This window comes from Myxocyprinus asiaticus, chromosome 43 (genome assembly GCF_019703515.2).
Source record: "Myxocyprinus asiaticus isolate MX2 ecotype Aquarium Trade chromosome 43, UBuf_Myxa_2, whole genome shotgun sequence".
NCBI classification, from domain to species: Eukaryota; Metazoa; Chordata; class Actinopteri; order Cypriniformes; family Catostomidae; genus Myxocyprinus; species Myxocyprinus asiaticus.
In genome coordinates, this window is record NC_059386.1 from 16,346,594 (window position 1) to 16,366,075 (window position 19,482).

Consider the following 19,482-nt stretch of genomic DNA (forward strand, 5'->3'; position numbering starts at 1 on the left):
TAAACAGTTAAAACTATGCATTTAATAAGCATGCATTTCAAAAGTTTAATATTTAGAAGATGAAGGGTAGTTTAATAAATGTGACTTTATTTTACCAAAGAAATGAAATTGTCAAATTTTCAGATTTTTATATATATATATATATATATATATATATATAGTTATAAATTGGTTGGGGCTTTTTTGAGAGTGGAATGTCCTGATTTGGTGACAATTATCATTGTGAACACCATTCTGAACAGTACCACATAGCTCTAAAGCCATATGTAGCTATGTTTACCATATAAATTGTCTGTCCTATGTTTTGGAAAACGTGCAGACTGCTGCCTGATAATTTATTTGAGATTTCAAGCCAAGAAGCTAAACATTGACAAAGATTGCTGGTTGGAATGTCGAAAGAATTATTAGTTTTCATCATTGTTTAAAGATGTATGAGATATCATCATCCTCTGTTCAGACTGCACTTCAGTAATTCATTTGGGTGACGTGAGACCGCACACCTAGAATCAGTTAAATGGTTGCATGGCCATAATTTGTGATTACACATCAGCCAATACATTTTCTGTACATTTATGGGGTTTTTTAGGCTACTATTTTAGCAGATGGCTTGTTAGTTTTGGAGGTTGATTAGACTGACAGAGAGTGTAGAAGGGACATTCAGTCTTTACTCACCCTGACAGACAATTTATCGCCAGTGGTTTGATTCACTTCTAATTAAAGAAGACACTACTGAAAGATTCATCAACCTCACACTTTAACACTCCTGGAGACTATACCACTCATTTATTTCAGCATGATTCACTGAAAGAGTAAATGAGTGTTGTGCATGAACACACAAAGCATGTGATCTCTTAGCAGAGGTGGTTGACAGGACATGTGTAATACTTGTGTAATGTGACTGATCCATCTGTCAATCTGTTATTGTTCATGGCATGCCATTCAAAACAAAGAGGGAAAGAAACAAGTCTTTTAACAGGTCTAATAGGACACTGGGGACATTAATGATATTAAAGCAATATCACACAATCAAGAGTTCAGTATGGCCCTATATCAGCATGGCTGTGATTCGGCTGCAGGTAATCAAAGCCGTGCTGATATCTGGACATACAGATTCAGTTCAATGAACAACTAAATAAATAAATTAGGAAAAACTAAGGACTGCACAAAAAAACACACATTTGCACAGAACTACTTTCTTACGCCATGGATCAGGATCTGCCATTGCTAGTTTAAAAGATGCGCCCAAGCCTCCGTTACTAATACTAAAACCAAGAACTAGTAACGATGGCTTCGGCTATTTATCACAAGTTATTGGAGAAACAAGGATGTGTGTTTGTGTTTGTGTGAAAGAGAGAGAGAGAGAGAGAGAGATTGAGCGTGTGTGATTACCTGCGTCTGTCGCGACACCAGTAAAGCTGTAGCTGTTTAACTCTATTCCTCAACTGTAGAGTTCATCAGCTTGCTGAAGATAATGGTAATTTGGTCAAATTCATCCTATTTGCTATGTGTAAAAATAGCCATCCGAGGCGGGGTCCTCCCTGAGTATTTCGCGTTAACCGGTTTGTTCTCTCTTCCGTCATGTTGAATGTTTGCGTCTCCTCCCAACGCGGAAACTCCGGTATCAGGTAAGTGCCCTGAGTATGTGTGATTACTCCGTCTGTTGTGTCTCTCAGCTGCGTTAAGCCTTAATGCCGAAGCTGTTACTTTGACTCTGTTTCCCTTCTGAAAGTCAAGGCAAGGCATGTTTAATTATATAGCACATTTCATACACAATGGCACTTCAAAGCGCTTTACATAGAAATGATAAAGAAAATACAAGATACATAAAATGTAATTTTTAAAAACCAATTAAGAACATGAAATAAGAATGAAAGTAATACAATTAATTAAAAAAATTAAATTATTAAAATTAATAAAAAAGAGAAAGAATACTAAACTGTTAACACCATTTGTAACTGTTGTTAACCTTCCCATATAAAACAGAGGATAACCAAAAATTGTTAACACACACTTTATTTGTTGCTAACCTTCCCTGGCACAGCAGAGGATAACTAAATTGTAAACTGTATTGTAGTAGTAATCCAAGTGATCGTGGAGTGAGTGGCAATGCCGATTACTTCAAAGAAACCGCTTGCTGACCAGCAGCGCTGGCTCAAATGAACATCAACTGAACTGGCTCATATCACATGAAAATGTTCTTTTGTCGCACCTGCTGGCTAAAATATTTTATGTCAATGAGATAATAAAAAGACACATCTAGCTGCTTTTAACACATCTTCGCTGCATCTACGCTTCGGTTTACAACACAAGCGGAATGATACAAACAGTAAAGTGTCTTAGTGCTGCTGTTCTAAAAAACTCTTGAAACGCCTCTCATCCAATCAGATATGAAGACCTGATATGAAGCACAACAAAAACAATTATATTTGACCACTGTGCTGTACAAACACAATACATGAGTACATGACAATCAGAAATTTAAAACACATACAACGCACAATAAACTCTAAGGTTGATTATAATCCAGGTCAAAGAAAAAAGTCTTTAGCTCTGACTTACATTCAACTATTGTGGAAGCAGATCTGAGGAACACAGGAAGACTGTTCCATAGCTTTGGGCCAGCTAGCGCAAAGGCGAGGTCGCCCCTCTTCTTTAGTCTTGACCTGGGAACCATCAACAGTCTCTGATCAGATGACCTTAGACATCTAACAGGTTTATTGATACACAGTAGGTCAAAAAGATAAGAAGGTGCCTTTCCATTTAAAGACTTAACAACAAAAAGTAAAATCTCTAAATCAGTTTTATAGCAGATTGGCAAACAATGCAGAGAAATTAAAACAGGAGTAATATGTTCATATTTGCAAACGCCAGTCAAAAGTCTAGCGGCTGCATTCTGGACCATTTGCAAATGAGCAATGTATGATCAGGTTTGGGAGGGTTACTTTTGAAATGTATTCCACTACAGATTACAGAATACATGCTGTAAAATGTAATTTGTAACATATTTTGTTAGATTACTCAAGGTCAGTAACATATTCTAAATACTTTGGATTACTTCTTCAGCACTGGTAGATTTTTTCACTTGTTTTGACTATAAAAACTCTGCCAGTACAGTAAGACAAAATACACGTTAAAAATACATTCTCTGAAAAACCTAAATATCTTATGCAGTGTTGTTTCTAAACAAGATCAATCTAATTGATCTTATTTTAAGGATTTTTAGATATTTTTACAGGAAAACAATACAAAAATTATTATCAAGAATATGATTTTTGCCCTAATATCAAAGGTCTTACTAGAAAAAAAGAAATTATGATCTAACGTGAATTTTCTTGATACAAAAATATGATCGTACCTGGTAACGTGTGCATGTAAAATGGCTAGAAATAGCATTTTAGCTTAGCGTAAAGCTGACAATTTACACTATTTATTTCTATTTCTTCTGTTCCAAACTTACTTCAGACTTACTTCTCTGTCTGCTCATATGAATGTAACACATCATAAGAAAGTGTTTCACCGCTGTTCAGATGCACTTTGGATCGCATCATTTATATGTAGAAATGTTTTCCATCTGAAAGGACTAAATATTAAATGAAACAAATGACAATAAAATGCAAAGTAATCTCTTCAGTAATCTAACTACTTTTGTAACTGTATCAGACTGTCAAAAAATGTAACTGTATTCTAATTACCAATGATTTAAATTGTAACTGTAGTGGAATACAGTTACTTATATTTTGTATTTTAAATACGTAATCCCGTTACATGTATTCCGTTACTCCCCAACCCTGGGTATGATTGGCTTATTCCAATATAAAGAGAGTTAAAGTAGTCAAGTAGAGATGAGATAAAAGCATGAATAACTCTCTCAAACTCTGTAAATGAAAGAAAAGGCTTAACCTTAGCCAAAAGTCTTAAATTAAAAAAATCTCGACTTGACTACTGCATTTATTTGTTTGTCAAACTTCAGTGCATAGTCAAATACAACACCTACATTTTTCACAGAGGGTAGGATGCCAAATTACTGAGGTTGAGCTTGATACTGCCAGAACTACCTAAAGGCCCAAATGCAATGATCCCATTTTTACCCTCATTTAAATGTAAAAAATGTAAGGACATCCAAAATTTGTATCAGACAAGCAGGCAAATAAGGATTCTAAGCCATTAGTGTCATTCTAGCATTAATCATAGCCATCCTGATCAGCATCGGATCCCTAGCCGGCTGTGATGCACAGCACAGTGGATGAAGATTTCATTGATTCACTCCACCTCGATGGAGACGAGGCTGCTGATGCGATGGAAGTTGAACTGAAAAGTCAGGGCTCATAGACAAAACCCATTGATATGGTACTTCTAGCGATCGCCACGAGATGAAGTAGTCACCATCCAACTCTTGTCCAAGGCAATCCAGACAAGGCTGAAGCAGATATCGAGATGCCAGGCAAAATTTCCTCCACAAATAGAAATGCTTGTTCTTGTGTAAATACAGTATCAAATGAATGGTTTAGATACAGAGATACTGAAGTCTTGACTACAGAGACATGCTAAACAAAATGCAGAGTTGAGAAATTACACAGTACAGACTGATTCCTTTAATCGTATTTATTTGCTTTGTCTTAGATTCGATTTGTCTACCTTTGACCAAAAGAGATACTGGAAGAAATGTTTCTTTCATGCTTTATCAGCATTAATTGTTCTCTTTGTTGTATTATCACTTGTTAAAAGGTGCACTTGACTTTACTTAAGGCTGTTATTAGCCATTTCTCATCTGACCTTTGACCCTGAAACATTTGAAATGTAACAGGGCTGTAATGAAACATGCTTAGAAGAGAAATGTCATGGGTTGTGATTTTTAATTGTATTATTATTCAATTACTTTATAATGTTTTTGATATATATATATATATATATATATATATATATATATATATATATATATATATATATATACTGTATATATATATTTGTTTGTTTGTTTTGTTTGTTTTTTGAAAATTATAGCATACTTCCAGAACATAGTAGTTTGAATGACCCAGGTCTGGATTGAGCAGAGTTTTTATTTTCAGTCACATGGGGGACAAACAGCACTCAATATTGTTCATTCACATAAATGCGCAAGACAGTCTGACAATATGACAAAAACAATATAATTAACTATATGAGGAAGTATATATATATATATATATATATATATATATATGTATATATATATATTAAAAAATCGATGGACAATTGATTGAGTGTTGCACTGTACCCAGGAAATTAAATAAATTTATAAATAATTTGTCTTTTCAGGCCGTTACTGAAAAGGATACATGTTTAGATTACACTGTAAAATATAATTAGTTGATCTTAGATTTTTCAAGGCAATCAGGTTGCATGCTTTTTTCTAAGTAATCGTAATTTTTTGGCTCAAGTTAACTGAACTTTTCAATTTTTTAAGTATCGTTGATTAGTTACAGATAAACTTAACTCATATATGATCAAAGTATCATTGTTTTAATTTAATTATTTAAATTGGGTTATAACATGTCTTATGCAGTATAAGGGGAAATTATGACAACTCTACTCAGTACTTAGTGCACATAAATCTGCACTTTTGTAAAGCACAACTGAGTAAAAAAGAATTGCTTAAAATTAACAGTTCACCAGAGGTAACACTAATCACCCTCATGGTGACTTCACAAAAATCTCAATTATCAACCGGCTCCAAAAAAAAAAACAACAACAATAGTCATAAGAATTAAAACTAAATACATTTTTAATGTGTCCATGTATAAGTTAGACATGTCTTTCTTTTCTTGTATATTATATTTTAAACATGTATATAAAACCACATTCCTGGAGCTGTAAAATCCATACAGACACAAATGACACAGTGACGGTGTGCTTACAGTACCTTCCTCTAAAAGTATCACCCACTGTTGTCCCTTACTGTGACTTGTCTAACAGTGTTCATCAGTAGCAAATAATGGTAGCTTTAAATGAACAAAACATACATCAAATTTCACATATGAAGACATAGATAAAAAGAAAAATTAAATCAGAAGATGGTCCAGCTGAGAGAGATTCATCTGATTCTGTGAGGACTTGTCCTGTATAACTCAGGGCTTTTTGTCCTTGCATTAAACATGGGCCAAAGCTTCGCATTAAATTTGCATTCAATTTAGATTTACATTTGCATTAAATTTATTTGGTGACCTTCCAGAAGACATAATACCACAGCATATCAGACAAGTGCATTCATTAACATTTCTTGGAGCTAACACATACGTTGCTAAATATGAATGGCTGAGAATAACCTCTGATGAAAATGTCTAGTACTACATTGTGTTAATAAATTCACTTAATCACATGATTAACAGCTTATCTGCTTGATGTGCAAGTAACTATTGTTCTCTCTTTTGCAGGAATGAACCTGGCCTGAAATCAGGAAAGTGGCTGTAGGTTTTCTAATGCCAGTTTTATAGCCACTTTGTCCACTACAACATAAATTTCCAATAAGAAGGTCTTCAAAATGTTCCATTAAATATTTGAGATAAACTAATGAGGAGTGTATTGATGACTGGACTATTTTTGACATCACTCTGACCTGTGGTAAAATAAGCTCCAAGCTTTTGTTTTACCAGGTACCAATGATGTCAAATGCCCTGCGCTGGGTAGTGCTGGTGGCCTTCATCTCATTGACGATTTGTGGAAACATGCTGGTTTGTCTTGCTGTGGCGACTAGCCGCCATCTGCACCAGATCAGTAGCTGTTTTATAGTATCACTGGCTGTGACAGACTTGCTGCTGGGCTTGCTGGTACTGCCCCTTTCTGCCATGCTGGAACTACGCAATGGGAGATGGCCTCTCGGGGGAGTCCTTTGTAACATCTACATCTCTCTAGATGTGATGCTCTGCACTGCTTCCATCCTCAATCTCCTGGCCATTAGTGTTGATCGTTATCTTGCCATTTGCAGTCCTCTCTGCTATCCCAGGAAAGTCACACCTTTACGGGTGGCAATCACTCTAACAGCTATCTGGATGTGCTCTCTGGCTGTGTCCTTTGTGTCCATTCACCTAGGCTGGAACACACCTGACTTCAGACTGCAGAATCAGCACTGGGACATGTGGGACGAGGGAGAGGAAGGCAGAACATGCCGCTATGAATGGAATAATAACTATGTGCTCCTGAATGCATTTGGAAGCTTTTACCTCCCTCTACTGGTCATGTGCGGAATGTATCATCGGATATTCTGTGTTGCACGTGAGCAGGTATGTGAGTAGCTATTGGACATACTGTAGACATGATCTTATGTTTCCAGCATCAAGATTTGAAGTTAAAATTAATGTATTTGTATATAGCTAAATTTATATTTGAAATGCTTTGACTGGACAGCATTTTCTTTCAATTATTATGACAATATAAAAAGTGCATGAAGAATAATCATAATAAAATTTGATAAATGCTGTTTAAAGTAGTTTCAGTTGCAGATGGGCACCAGAAGATACCGTTTTCATATTAAAGGACATTTCATGTTATCAAGTTATTTTGACTCATTGTTTCCAATTTCCATATGATAGCATCCACACAAATGAGTAGAGCTTAAACTTATTGTTTTATTATTAATGCTGAAAATCTCTCAGTAATATTTGTATTATATCGAGGTGTCGCTGCAAGACATGCACTACGGATGTAGTTCCACATAAACATTTCAAATTTAAATAATAGTAGAAGGTAAAATGTTAAAGGTAACATTTTTTAGTATAATGTAGCTCGTGACCAGTCATTTTTATTCATTCATTTTATTCATAGGTAATGCCCATTTCTATTCACAGTTTTCATTTTGATATGTTTCTGTATTTCACAGTTCATAATGAGGACAGACAAACCACAGAAAAATATTGCCCTTTGTCTTGAAGAAAAGTAAATTACATGTCAGGTCAACTACTAATGTACAGTCTTCTCCCACCTCTAAGGAAAAAGCAGATGTCTCATTGCTTACCTAAGACAGAACGTATTGTCACCAAACTTGTCCTTTTTTTTTTATTATTTCCTTCATCTCTTTCTCTCTCTTTCCCTCCATATCTCATATTCAGGTGCGCCGTATCAGGGCAACCACTCCGTCCTTTGCTCAGTCTGCATCTGCAGCCGCCACTGCGCGGGAACATAAAGCTACAGTGACCCTGGCTGCGGTTCTTGGCGCTTTTGTAATTTGTTGGTTCCCCTATTTCACCTACTTCATATGCATGGGCATGTGGGCAGAGAAAACCCCATCTAATCTCCTCCACTCTGTTGTTCTTTGGTTGGGTTACCTCAACTCTGCACTGAACCCCATCCTCTACCCGGCACTCAACAGGGATTTCCGTCGGGCATATGGCCAGTTGCTTCGCTGCAGAGGTGCAAATTAAGGGGAAGTTTTCTTTTTCCCTCCATTCCAAAACAAACAGACTCTCATCATTCACAGGCAACAGAATAACCCAAAACAAACAGACTCATCTTAAACAATAAGAAAATTACGTGTTGGATTTACTTAAAATATATTTGTATCATTTTTACATCATGCTTTTTAAGTAAATTCAACTTATGGTCATTTTATTTAAGCATAACTAGAAAATCTTTGTTACATATACACAAATGTATCAGTTCATTTAACTTTATTTACTTGAAAGGTGTGTCACACGAATAAGATTTAACAACTTATTGCATCTTGTTTTAAATTTATTTTAATATTATTGTTTCAACCTAATTTAATTAGAAAGAAAACAATGACTAAGGTCAGTCATTAAACGACTTATTCCCCAAAGAATTGCAGATAAAGCTGCCTTTCAGCTTTGCACATTCACATGCGAAAGGTAAGATTACGTAGATTTAAAAAGATACAACATTAATAAAAGGAAACACTAATCACCCTAATGGTTATTTTACAAGAAACAACCAATTACAGTAAAATAACATCAATCATAAAAAAAAGCTAAAATATCTATGAATTACTAAAAATGAATTAAATTAATACCCCAGTAAGTTCCTTTTGATCAAACAAACATGCTTAAATTATTCAAGCGCAAAGGCTTATGGGTTTTTCCCCCACAACTTCAGTTCAAGTTAGAAGTACTTAAAATTGCTTGGTCTGAATGGGGATGCGTCAAATGTGAGCTCATGTGAACACGGAGCTGCATTCAACATGGCAGCACTCAGCTGCTAGACTGTATAACTGTGCTGCTCTTTGCATTTCATTCGGATATCTGCAATACCACACAGATATAAAAGTATTTTCTATAATACAACCAACATACCTCTTATGGAGAACAATTCATAGGTGATTACTTCTACCACGAGATTGATGTTGATATACAAACACGGGAAGAACTACACAACCCAGCCAAATGCAAAAAAAACAAAACAAAAAAATACTAATCCACTAACACAGATGATCTGATTTCCACTGGCACTGAGGTTAGTGCATTGAATTCTATCAATAACAAATTAGACATACTTAGGATTATACATCAAGAGATAAAAGACCTACGATCTAGCCTTGAATTCGCCCACCAACAAATCAACGATCTACATAGAGACAACAAAGAACTCCGAACTACCGTGCAATCACTTTCCTCGCAAATAGAGATCATGAAAAAAGAAAATAAAGAAATGAAAGAAAATATTCTAGACACTCAGGTGAGAAGCATGTGAGACAACCTTATATTCTCGGGGACTCCTGAGAATGACACTGAAATGCCAGAATCCACAATTCAAAACTTAATGCGCCGCAAACTGAAACTCCCGTTGACATCATCAAGAACCTTTACCTTTCACCGTGTGCATCTTCTCGGCTCCCAACTGAAAAATCGACCACTCGGCCAATAATCATCAAGTTTGAACATTATAAAGGATCTCGTGAAAAACAAAGGGAGGGAACTGAAGGGGACTGCCTTCAGACTCAATGACCAATTCCCTCGAGAAATAAACGAGCATATATATATATATAAACAGGCAGCTGTATAGGAACTCTAAAACCACTCCATGGCTGTTTTAAAAGAAACAAGGAGTTCAGCTATGATATAATGCTATACTTCCTCTGTGTACTTCCAGTGTTTGGAGTGAGCTGTCACTATCCATGCCACAAACAACAGACAATTAATAAACACACCTTCACTCTCATGCAAACACACATAGACCAACACACCGCAGCAATAGACACCTATTAATAACTGACAAATCAACCAATCCAGACACAAAAGTTGTGTGTTTGTTGTTTGTTTTATTTTTCTCTTTTTTTCTATCTATTATTTTCACTTTTATATGTTCTATCTCATGTTTTGTCTTATATGTATATCTCATCTGTACTTGCCCAAAGCTTTTCTGGACTCTGGACTTTTAATCTTATGTATTGGGACTGACCTGTGCTATACCTCAGCTATACTTGCATTCTGTCCTCTTTTGGTACATCAGAATATGTAACTGGTTGCTTATTCTAATATTCAAGTATGATGTAAGGGGGATGTTGTTTAGAAAGAAGTCTAAATATATATGGCAAACTTAAAATTTATCAGCTGGAATGTTCAGGGCATCAGTTCGCCAATCAAAAGAACCAAAGTACATGGCCATCTAAGAAAACTGAATTCAGATATTTGTCTTCTTCAAGAAACTCACCTTTTGGAAGCTCAACAAAAGAAACTTCAAAACTCACACTTCACACAGATATACTCCGCATCTTACAACTCTAAGAAGAGAGGAGTTGCTATATTAATCAGTAAAAATATATCAATTGTTAATAAAACTTGTATAGCCGACCCAGAAGGCTGCTATATTATTATTAATATCTCTATAAACAATAATGTCTTGACTATTGCTAACATATATGGGCCAAACACTGATGATCAACAGTTTTTCCATTATTTGTTTTCATCACTATCCAATTTCTCTGAATCTACTATTATAATTGGAGGAGATTTTAATACAGTTTTGAATCCAATAATTGACAAATCAACCAATCCAGACACAAAAAGATTCTGGCACTTTTCCTATATCATCAAACAATATATGGCTGACTACGGTCTTGGCAATCGCTGGAGGCTTGCAAACCCCAGCTCAAAGGAATACACCTATTTTTCCCCTGTCCATAAAACACATTCACACTTTGATTCCTTCTTAATAAGTAATTCTGTTGTCCCTGATATCATAGAATCCTCAATTAACCTTATTATTATTTCCGACCATGCAGCAATTACTTTGACTGTTAAAACTAGAAATACCATTAAACCCACACATAGATGGAGAATGAATTTTTCTTTGCTCCAAGACAGAATTTGATGATTTTTTCAAACAAAAGTGGGCTTTTTTCATGGAAACAAACAATTCACCTGAACTTTCTGCATTAACATTATGGGAAACAGCTAAAGCAGTATTAAGAGGGAAAATAATAGCATACTCATCATATAAGCATAAGAAAGAACAAGAACTAGAGAAGGAATAAGAAAACAGATTAAAATAATTACATGTTTCCTATGCTCAAAACCCTACAGAACAAATATTAAAGAAACTAAACACAACACATGATAAATTGCACATAAAAAAAATAAATAAAAAAAACACACAATTCTAAAAACAACAGCTAAGATGCACTGAATTTGAATATAACGATAAATTAGGAAAATATCTTGTCAATTTGATTAAACGTAACAAAGAAAAATCACTGATAACAACAATAAAAAATCCTGAAGGTAAGATTTTTCATACTATACAAGAAATTAATGATAACTATCGATCATTTTATAAAAACTTGTATAGCAATGGGGAAATAAGAAAATCATGAAAAGACTCAAAACTTCTTAAATAATATAGATTTACCAAGTTTAAGCTTATCCCAAAAGCACTATATGAACCAATAACAGAAGGTGAATAGAAAAAAGGCTCTATATTCATTATCAATTAATAAAGCTCCTGGATTAGATGGTTACCCACCATAATTTTTCAAACATTTTTTGCCAACAATATCACCCCTATTTTTAAGGATGACTGAAGAAATTAAAAAGTTATCATCTATTCCAAAACACATGAATACAGCATTAATCATAGTCCTACTCATACCAAATAAAGACCCAACAAATTACCGACCATTATTTCTCATCAACACAGATATGAACGTAATTAGTAAAGCCTTAGCCACACGCCTAGAATCTGTTATCTCGTCTCTCATCCATCCAGACCAAATAGGCTTCATAAAAGGACAACACTCATCAAGCAACAAACAACGCCTATTCAATATCATAAATCTTTGTAAACAACAAAACAAACATATGATTATTGTATCTCTTGATGCTGAAAAAGCCTTCGATAAAGTAAATTGGAACTTTTTTACTACACTAGAAAAATTGGGATTTGGCAAATAATTTATTCACAGGATCAAAACATTATATTCTACACCAACTGCATCAGTCATCACGAATGGTATAATTTCTCCAACGTTCCAACTACAACGTGGAACTAGACAAGGGTGTCTACTTTCCTCGCTTCTCTTTGCATTATTTATAGAACCATTAGCCGCCGCAATAAGACAGAATGACAACATTCCAGGCATCAAAAACCATCCATAAAATCTCTTTATATGCAGATGACATCTTACTATTTCTACAAAATCCCATAAATTCACTTAAAGTCATTGAACTGGTTAATACTCAAAACTCTCAGACTACTCCATAAATTGGACTAAATCTACTGTCTTGCCATTACATGAGAAACCTCAAGATATTTGATTACAGGGCACCTCCTTTAATACAGGTAATATTACATATCTAGATATACATATTTCCACCAACATTGCAGAATTATTCAACCTTCATCCCAGCATTACAAACCAAAGAAGATGAACTTAACCGGTGGATGAATTTACCACTCTCCATCAGGCCCGGTTCCAGATCAAAATCACTGAAAATAGTGGGGGTGCTCTGTATAAAGTGGAGATGTATTGTAATTACACATTTTTGAAATATATGAAATCATGTTTAAATGCTACTAAAACAACGTAAATAACTTCGTTTTTTCACATGATCTGTTGCTGAAAATGACAGCAAAATGCTGCTCCTGCAGATAAGGACATACGTTTTGATGCAGCAATTGTGTGTTCACAAACTGCAGGGATTTTTGTGTGTTTGATGGGATTCAAGGAAATCTGCTTGCCAATTTACAGTATAAGACTTACTTATTAAATTGAGCAGAGGTGTGCAATTGTTTTGGTATAGGGGCCACATCAGTTGTTAAGTAGAACATGGAAGAGAGAAGATAAAAAGTTTTATATAGTTGGATCTTTTAAGATAGCAGGGTGGCTGTGGCTCAGGTGGTAGAGCAGGTTGACCACTAATCATAGGGTTGGCAGTTCAATTCCCAGCCCACATGACTCCACATGCCAAAGTGTCCTTGGGCAAGACACCAAACCCCAAGTTGCTCCCAATGGCAGGCTAGCACCTTGCATGGCAGCTCTGCTGTCATTGGTGTTGTGTGTGTGTGTGAATGGGTGAATGAGTCACAGTGTAAAGTGCTTTGGAACCATTAAGGTTAAAAAAAGCACTATATAAGTGCAGACCATCCCAGAAGTAGTAGTGCACTCAATGAATGATGCACAATTTTCTGAAGAGTATACTGACAGGACCATTCTGTGATTGCTTGAAGTTTTGCTGCTACATTTCTATCATGTGTTAGTAAAGCTGAATTAAGACTGAGTATAATTAATAATTGTTTATTCTACCATACTTCAGTGCAGTGGTAATGTAGTATTCAATTTAACACTCTAAATCAGGAGTCTGGTTTAATAGTAAAATAAAATATTCAGAAATTATAGATTCTAAATGCTTAGTTTAATGTTGGCTGCAAAGTGGACAAATTTGTTTTATTCTCAGAACATTATCAACCTGTTACCATGCTAATGGGTCATGATGTGAGTCTCATCAATGTCTGGCATCCCATTCAGCACATAGCTAAATAATACAGGCTGCATGACACTGATAAATGGTTACTGCCAGAGTAAAATTCACATACAGGTGTGAGGGACTTCAGCATTTTACAAATAACACAAAGAACAAACATATTCCTCTCTCACTTGGTTTTGCTCGCGTGTCCCCTCCGTGTGCGAATGATGCGAAGATCTATTGGAATTTTACTAAAGTTCATCACTGAAAAGGTTTGTTCACAAACTTGGCACAAAATAGCACACGCAGCCTCATGAATGGACACTGAGCGACTGCATCACACTTTTCTTTGAGCAGAATATTGCTTAGCACCCTCAAACACCCCCGTAGAACCGGGCCTGCTCGCCATCATAGGACATATTGCCACAGTATAGATGTTTATTTAGCCAAAAATTTCCCTTGATAGTATCATTAGTAAATTCTACTGGGGGAAAAAGAACCCCAGAATAAGCTAATATACACTTCAAAAACAAAAGGATTAAGGCGGCTTAGTAGCACCCAACTTTCATCACTACTATTTAGCATCCCAACTAGTTTATCTCTGCAAACTGATCAATTGCAACCACTCCCAAAACTCATGGCTACAGCTAGAACTAGTCCAATGCAAAAACATTGCAATTTCAAATCTCCCATCTCTTAGCAATACAATTAAAAGGCATAACTTATTTAAAAACAATATGATTAGATTAACTCTTACTACCTGGTGGTATATTAATAAACTAGCAAAAAAGAATGTCTCGACACCACATATTAATTCATCTGTATGGCATAACCCAGATTTCAACATTAACAAATTACCTGTTGTAAACACCAGATGGAAAACAAAAGGAATTACACACTTACACCACCTCTTCGTAGATAACAGTTTCATTACACTTTCAGAACTGGCGCAAAAGTTTAATTGAGGCATAAAGCAATATCAGTATTACAAATCAAAAGCACTATCAAAGCACAAATTGGAGAGAATACAATAGAAATATCAACAATCTTAGGAAATATTAATAAGATTAGTAACTCAACGAAAAACTTGCCAAAATATATAGTCTTATATCATCTATAGACTCTACAATATCAGTACCAGTTAGGCAATGGGAAAAAGATCTCAACATTACCATGAATAGCGACTTCTGGAAAACAATTCTTAAGAACACATTTAACATAAAGTAAAGACACAAACATACAATTAATCCAATATAAAATCTTAAACAGAACCCATATCACACAATATTAAATGTTTAAAATGGGTCTATCAACCTCAGAAATGTGCACTCACTGCAACCTCAACACCACAGTCAATTATTATCACATCCATCATTATCCACTTTCTGAAAAGATATCACAACTAAGATGTCAGATTTATCAAATCAAAATATCCCAACCCTGCCATGCTTATGCTTATTAGGAGACCTCTCACAAATAAACCCCCCCCCCCCTTTAGAATTACCATCCTACTGTAACTTGCCATCGCAAAGAGAATAATTCTGATCAACTGGAAAATCAAAGACAAAATCTCGATCACACACTGGATTCATGCATTAAAAGAACACGTCACTAAAGAAAGACAAGTAGCAGTGATTTAAAAACAACTACACAAATTCACTCAAGTCTTCACTCCACTCCTTCAGGCCTTGGACTTTGTGGTGACTTGACTGGTGAATTGTCGCCCCCGTGTGTATGTAGATATTTGTATAAACACTTGAATGATAAAATACTATCCCATGTATAAAATTATTATCACCACCATGCTTTCTATAATTCTATTATTGTTATCATTGTCAAACTCATCATTATCATGTTTGTTATTAGGATTATTATTATAACTATTATACGTTTTAACGCATACAATATATAGTACATGTTATGTATCATATATGTACTGTATGTGTATTTATATATATATATATATATGCAGTATATGTTTGTGTATAGATATACAGTTCTGGAAAAAAAGAGTCCACTGCAAAATTATCAGTTTCTCTGGATTTACTATTTATAGGTATGTGTTTGAATAAAATGAACATTTTTGTTTTATTCTATAAAGTACTGACAACATTTCTCCCAAACTCCAAATAAAAATATAGCTGCGAGCAGCAATTAACAGGGTTCAAGCAGTTTAAGACCTTTAAGCACATGCGTAAAAAGGTATTATGTTTTCTTTAGCAAGCATGTAACCACCTAGATCAAAGATGGAATAGACCATTTACAGCCAATACAGGCAATTTACAAAGGAAATATATGGTTTTTAAAGCTTTATAAAGCTCATAGTGCCACCTATGGTCCGATCTCTATAAAAGTCTGCATGCTTGTTTAGAATCACATGTCCCATGTGCTCACCTAATTTCGTGAAGTTCTGTGTTTTTGTTTAGGAATTATGGGCTTATTTGTACACTTGACCACGTCCATTTTCTAAATGACACTGTTATAGCTACCCAAAGGGTAAAGTTCAACATTTTTTTTAATAATTATTGACCTAGAGAGTCCAGATAATTGTACTGCATTGGTTTTATTGAGGTTGAGCGAAAAACCTAGGACTAGTTCACAAAAGTAGGTTTTTTACATAATCGTGATTATTTAATGAATGATTTGATTGACAGCAGTGGTTCTTGAGGCAAAGTTGTTCAGAATGAGGAGATCTAACATATGCTATGCATATTGTGTGTATGTGTGAAACTCAGCATGATTACTGAAGCATAAAACTTGTTAGCGCCACTCGGTGTCCGATTTCTTTCAAATTTCTCACAGACCTCTAGGGCCAGGAGTCGAACAGGCCCACCGAGTTTTGTGCAATTGGCCTCCATTAACCTTGTCTAATAGGTGCTCAAACTTCATTGGCCAATGGCGGCCATGTTTTTTGAGATATGCCAGTGTCCTCACAGACAGTCATGGCACCTTGGATAAAGACACTGCATGCCGATTTTCAACTCAATCAGATTAATGGTTGCGTAGTTAGAGCTGTTTTCATGGGGTTTTTTTTTTTTTTTTTACTGTGACCTCAGATTGAGCTCATACACGTGTACCGAGTTTGGTGACAATATCTCATTTCGTTCAGGCGTTATAGCCATTTTAGTAAAAACGGCCTGCCCTTTTCGAACATTTTGGCACCCCTTAGCGACCGTGAGTCGAAATTTCAACCTTTTTTGATTATTATTGATAATCAGACTCCAGAGTATATTTCTGCACTGGTTTGGTTCCGATCGGGCAAAAAACTTAGGATTAGTTCGCAAAAGTAGGTTTTTATCATTATCTGAAATATTTACCGAACGATTTGACAGACACAAATGCTTCTTGAGGCAAAGTTGTTTAGAATGATAAGAGCTATCAGGTGATATATATTACTTGTGTTTTTTCACAACACTGCATTATATACAACCATAAACACCTACAAACATCGTGATAGCACCACCTAGTGGCCGTTTTTTTTCAAACTTTGCACAACCCTCTCAGACCAAGAATCAAATAGGTCCACCAAGTTTCGTTCCGATCAATCATTGTTAACCTTGTGTAATAGCTGCTGAAATTTGATTGGCCTATGGTGGCCATGTTTTTCAACATAAGTGAATGTCCATATAGACAATGATGGCAGCTGAGACAAAGACAATGTATGCAGATTTTGAAGTCAATAGGATTAACGGTTTCATAGTTAGAGTTGATAGTTCATAGTTGTTGTTCCTGGGTAGTAAGTGTTATTTCCTAATTGCTTATGCCTCAAAAGTATAAAAAATGGCTATTATTCCCCACAAACTTTGCTTTTGTGACCAGGACAGTGATATTTAGAAATTGACCTATTTCCAATGAGAAAACGGGCGAATGTGTGTCTTTTCGTCACATAAAGTCAGAAAAAACAACATATGAATCCAAATGAACATAAAGTAATATTCAAAGCCGTGCTGGTCCATAATGGTAACATGTACCCGTCTCTTCCCCTGGCTCATTCAGTGCACCTCAAAGAGGATTACAACAGCATCAAGACCTTGCTGGACGCCTTGAAGTATGATGAGTACGGCTGGGAGGTCATAGGAGACTTCAGAATGGTGGCATTCCTGATGGGTCTCCAAGGAGGTTTTACCAAGTTTCCCTGCTATCTTTGCCTTTGGGACAGCAGGGACACCAATGCTCACTACCACAGACGGGACTGGCCACAGTGGACTGAGTTCTCTGTGGGGAGGAACAACGTCAAGTGGGAGCCACTGGTGGACCCCCGGAAGGTGCTGATGCCACCACTGCACATCAAATTGGGCTTTATGAAATAATTTGTCAGAGCTCTAGATAAGGAGTTGGCAGCCTTCAAGTACCTTCAACACTTCTTCTCTAAGCTGCCTGAGGCAAAGGTCAAAGCCGGTGTCTTCGTCGGACCACAGATAAAGGATTTTGGATTCATATGTTGTTTTTTTCTGACTTTATGTGAACAAAAAGACACAAATTCACTCGTTTTCTCATTGGAAATAGGTACATTTCAAAATATCACTGTCCTGGTCACAAAAGCAAAGTTTGAGGGGAATAATAGCCATTTTCTATACTTTTGAGGCATAAGCAATTAGGAAATAACACTTACTACCCAGGAACAAAAATTGTGTTACATAGTGTACTTTATTATACATTTCATTTATTTTCCTATGTTATGTTGTATTCTTATTTCAAATGCATACATTTTATATAATACATAACAATATAACTTCTTTGTAACATAACTAGTATGTGCCTCACCTTGAAGCTGATGATGATGATTCTTTTCAATTGCGCTTGCTGCCTGGTTCAGTTCTTAATGGCAAAACTGGTGCGAACAAGTAATCAGTAATGGAAGATGAATGACTTAAAGCTGCTATAGCGAGCAGCCCCCTCTGTTGGTCACAATAAACAGCACGTGATTAACCTTGTTGCCGGTAGGCTTCAATAGCGGCTTTCTTGCCATGGATTTTCTCTTTGCGGACTGTTTTGAACGCGCAGTAAAAACGGGGACATTTCCGGGGACAGCTCCAGTCAGGACACACATCAAAAAACGTGACTGTCCCCAGAAAACGGGGAAGTCTGGTCAACCCTGCATTCATGCGTCTTGGCATGCTCTCTCTTTTACATTGCTGTTCAGTGACTTTATGCCACTCTTGGTGCAAAAATTCAACTGCTCGGCTTTGTTGGATGGCTTGTGGCCATCCATCTACCGATCACATTTCAGAGGTTTTCAATGGGGTTCAGGTCTGGAGATTGGGCTGGCCATGACAGGGTATTGATCCGGTCGTCCTCCATCCACACCTTGATTGACCTGGCTGTGTAGCATGGAGCATTGTCCTGCTGGAAAAACCAGTCCTCAGAGTTGGGGAACATTGTCAGAGCAGAGGGAAGCAAGTTTTCTTCCAGGATAAGCTTGTACATGGCTTATTTCATGCATCCTCAACAAAGAAGAATCTGCCCAATTCCAGCCTTGCTGAAGCACCCCCAGATCATCACTGATCCTACACCTGGTCGTCTAATGGTTAGATGGAGACTTGGAGAGGCCTGTAAGCCACAGTGTCTCGCACCCACTGTGAAATTTGGTGGATGA

General features: G+C 36.1%; 1 protein-coding gene across 1 annotated transcript; it reads left to right on the forward strand.

The window, feature by feature from the left end:
- The first annotated feature begins 5,774 nt into the window (after positions 1–5,774).
- LOC127433163 (histamine H2 receptor-like) lies at positions 5,775–9,930 on the forward strand. Its single transcript, XM_051684862.1, has 2 exons — positions 5,775–7,256; positions 8,082–9,930. The coding sequence occupies exons 1-2, from the start codon at positions 6,636–6,638 to the stop codon at positions 8,391–8,393; spliced, it is 933 nt and encodes a 310-aa protein (XP_051540822.1). The 5' UTR covers positions 5,775–6,635; the 3' UTR covers positions 8,394–9,930.
- Positions 9,931–19,482: the final 9,552 nt, after the last annotated feature.

Excerpts from the sequence above, each read along its gene's own strand:
- LOC127433163 (XM_051684862.1), top strand. The coding sequence starts at position 6,636 with ATGATGTCAAATGCCCTGCGCTGGGTAGTGCTGGTGGCCTTCATCTCA. Across the intron at positions 7,257-8,081 it reads TCTGTGTTGCACGTGAGCAG|GTGCGCCGTATCAGGGCAAC; the intron begins GTATGTGAGTAG and ends TCTCATATTCAG.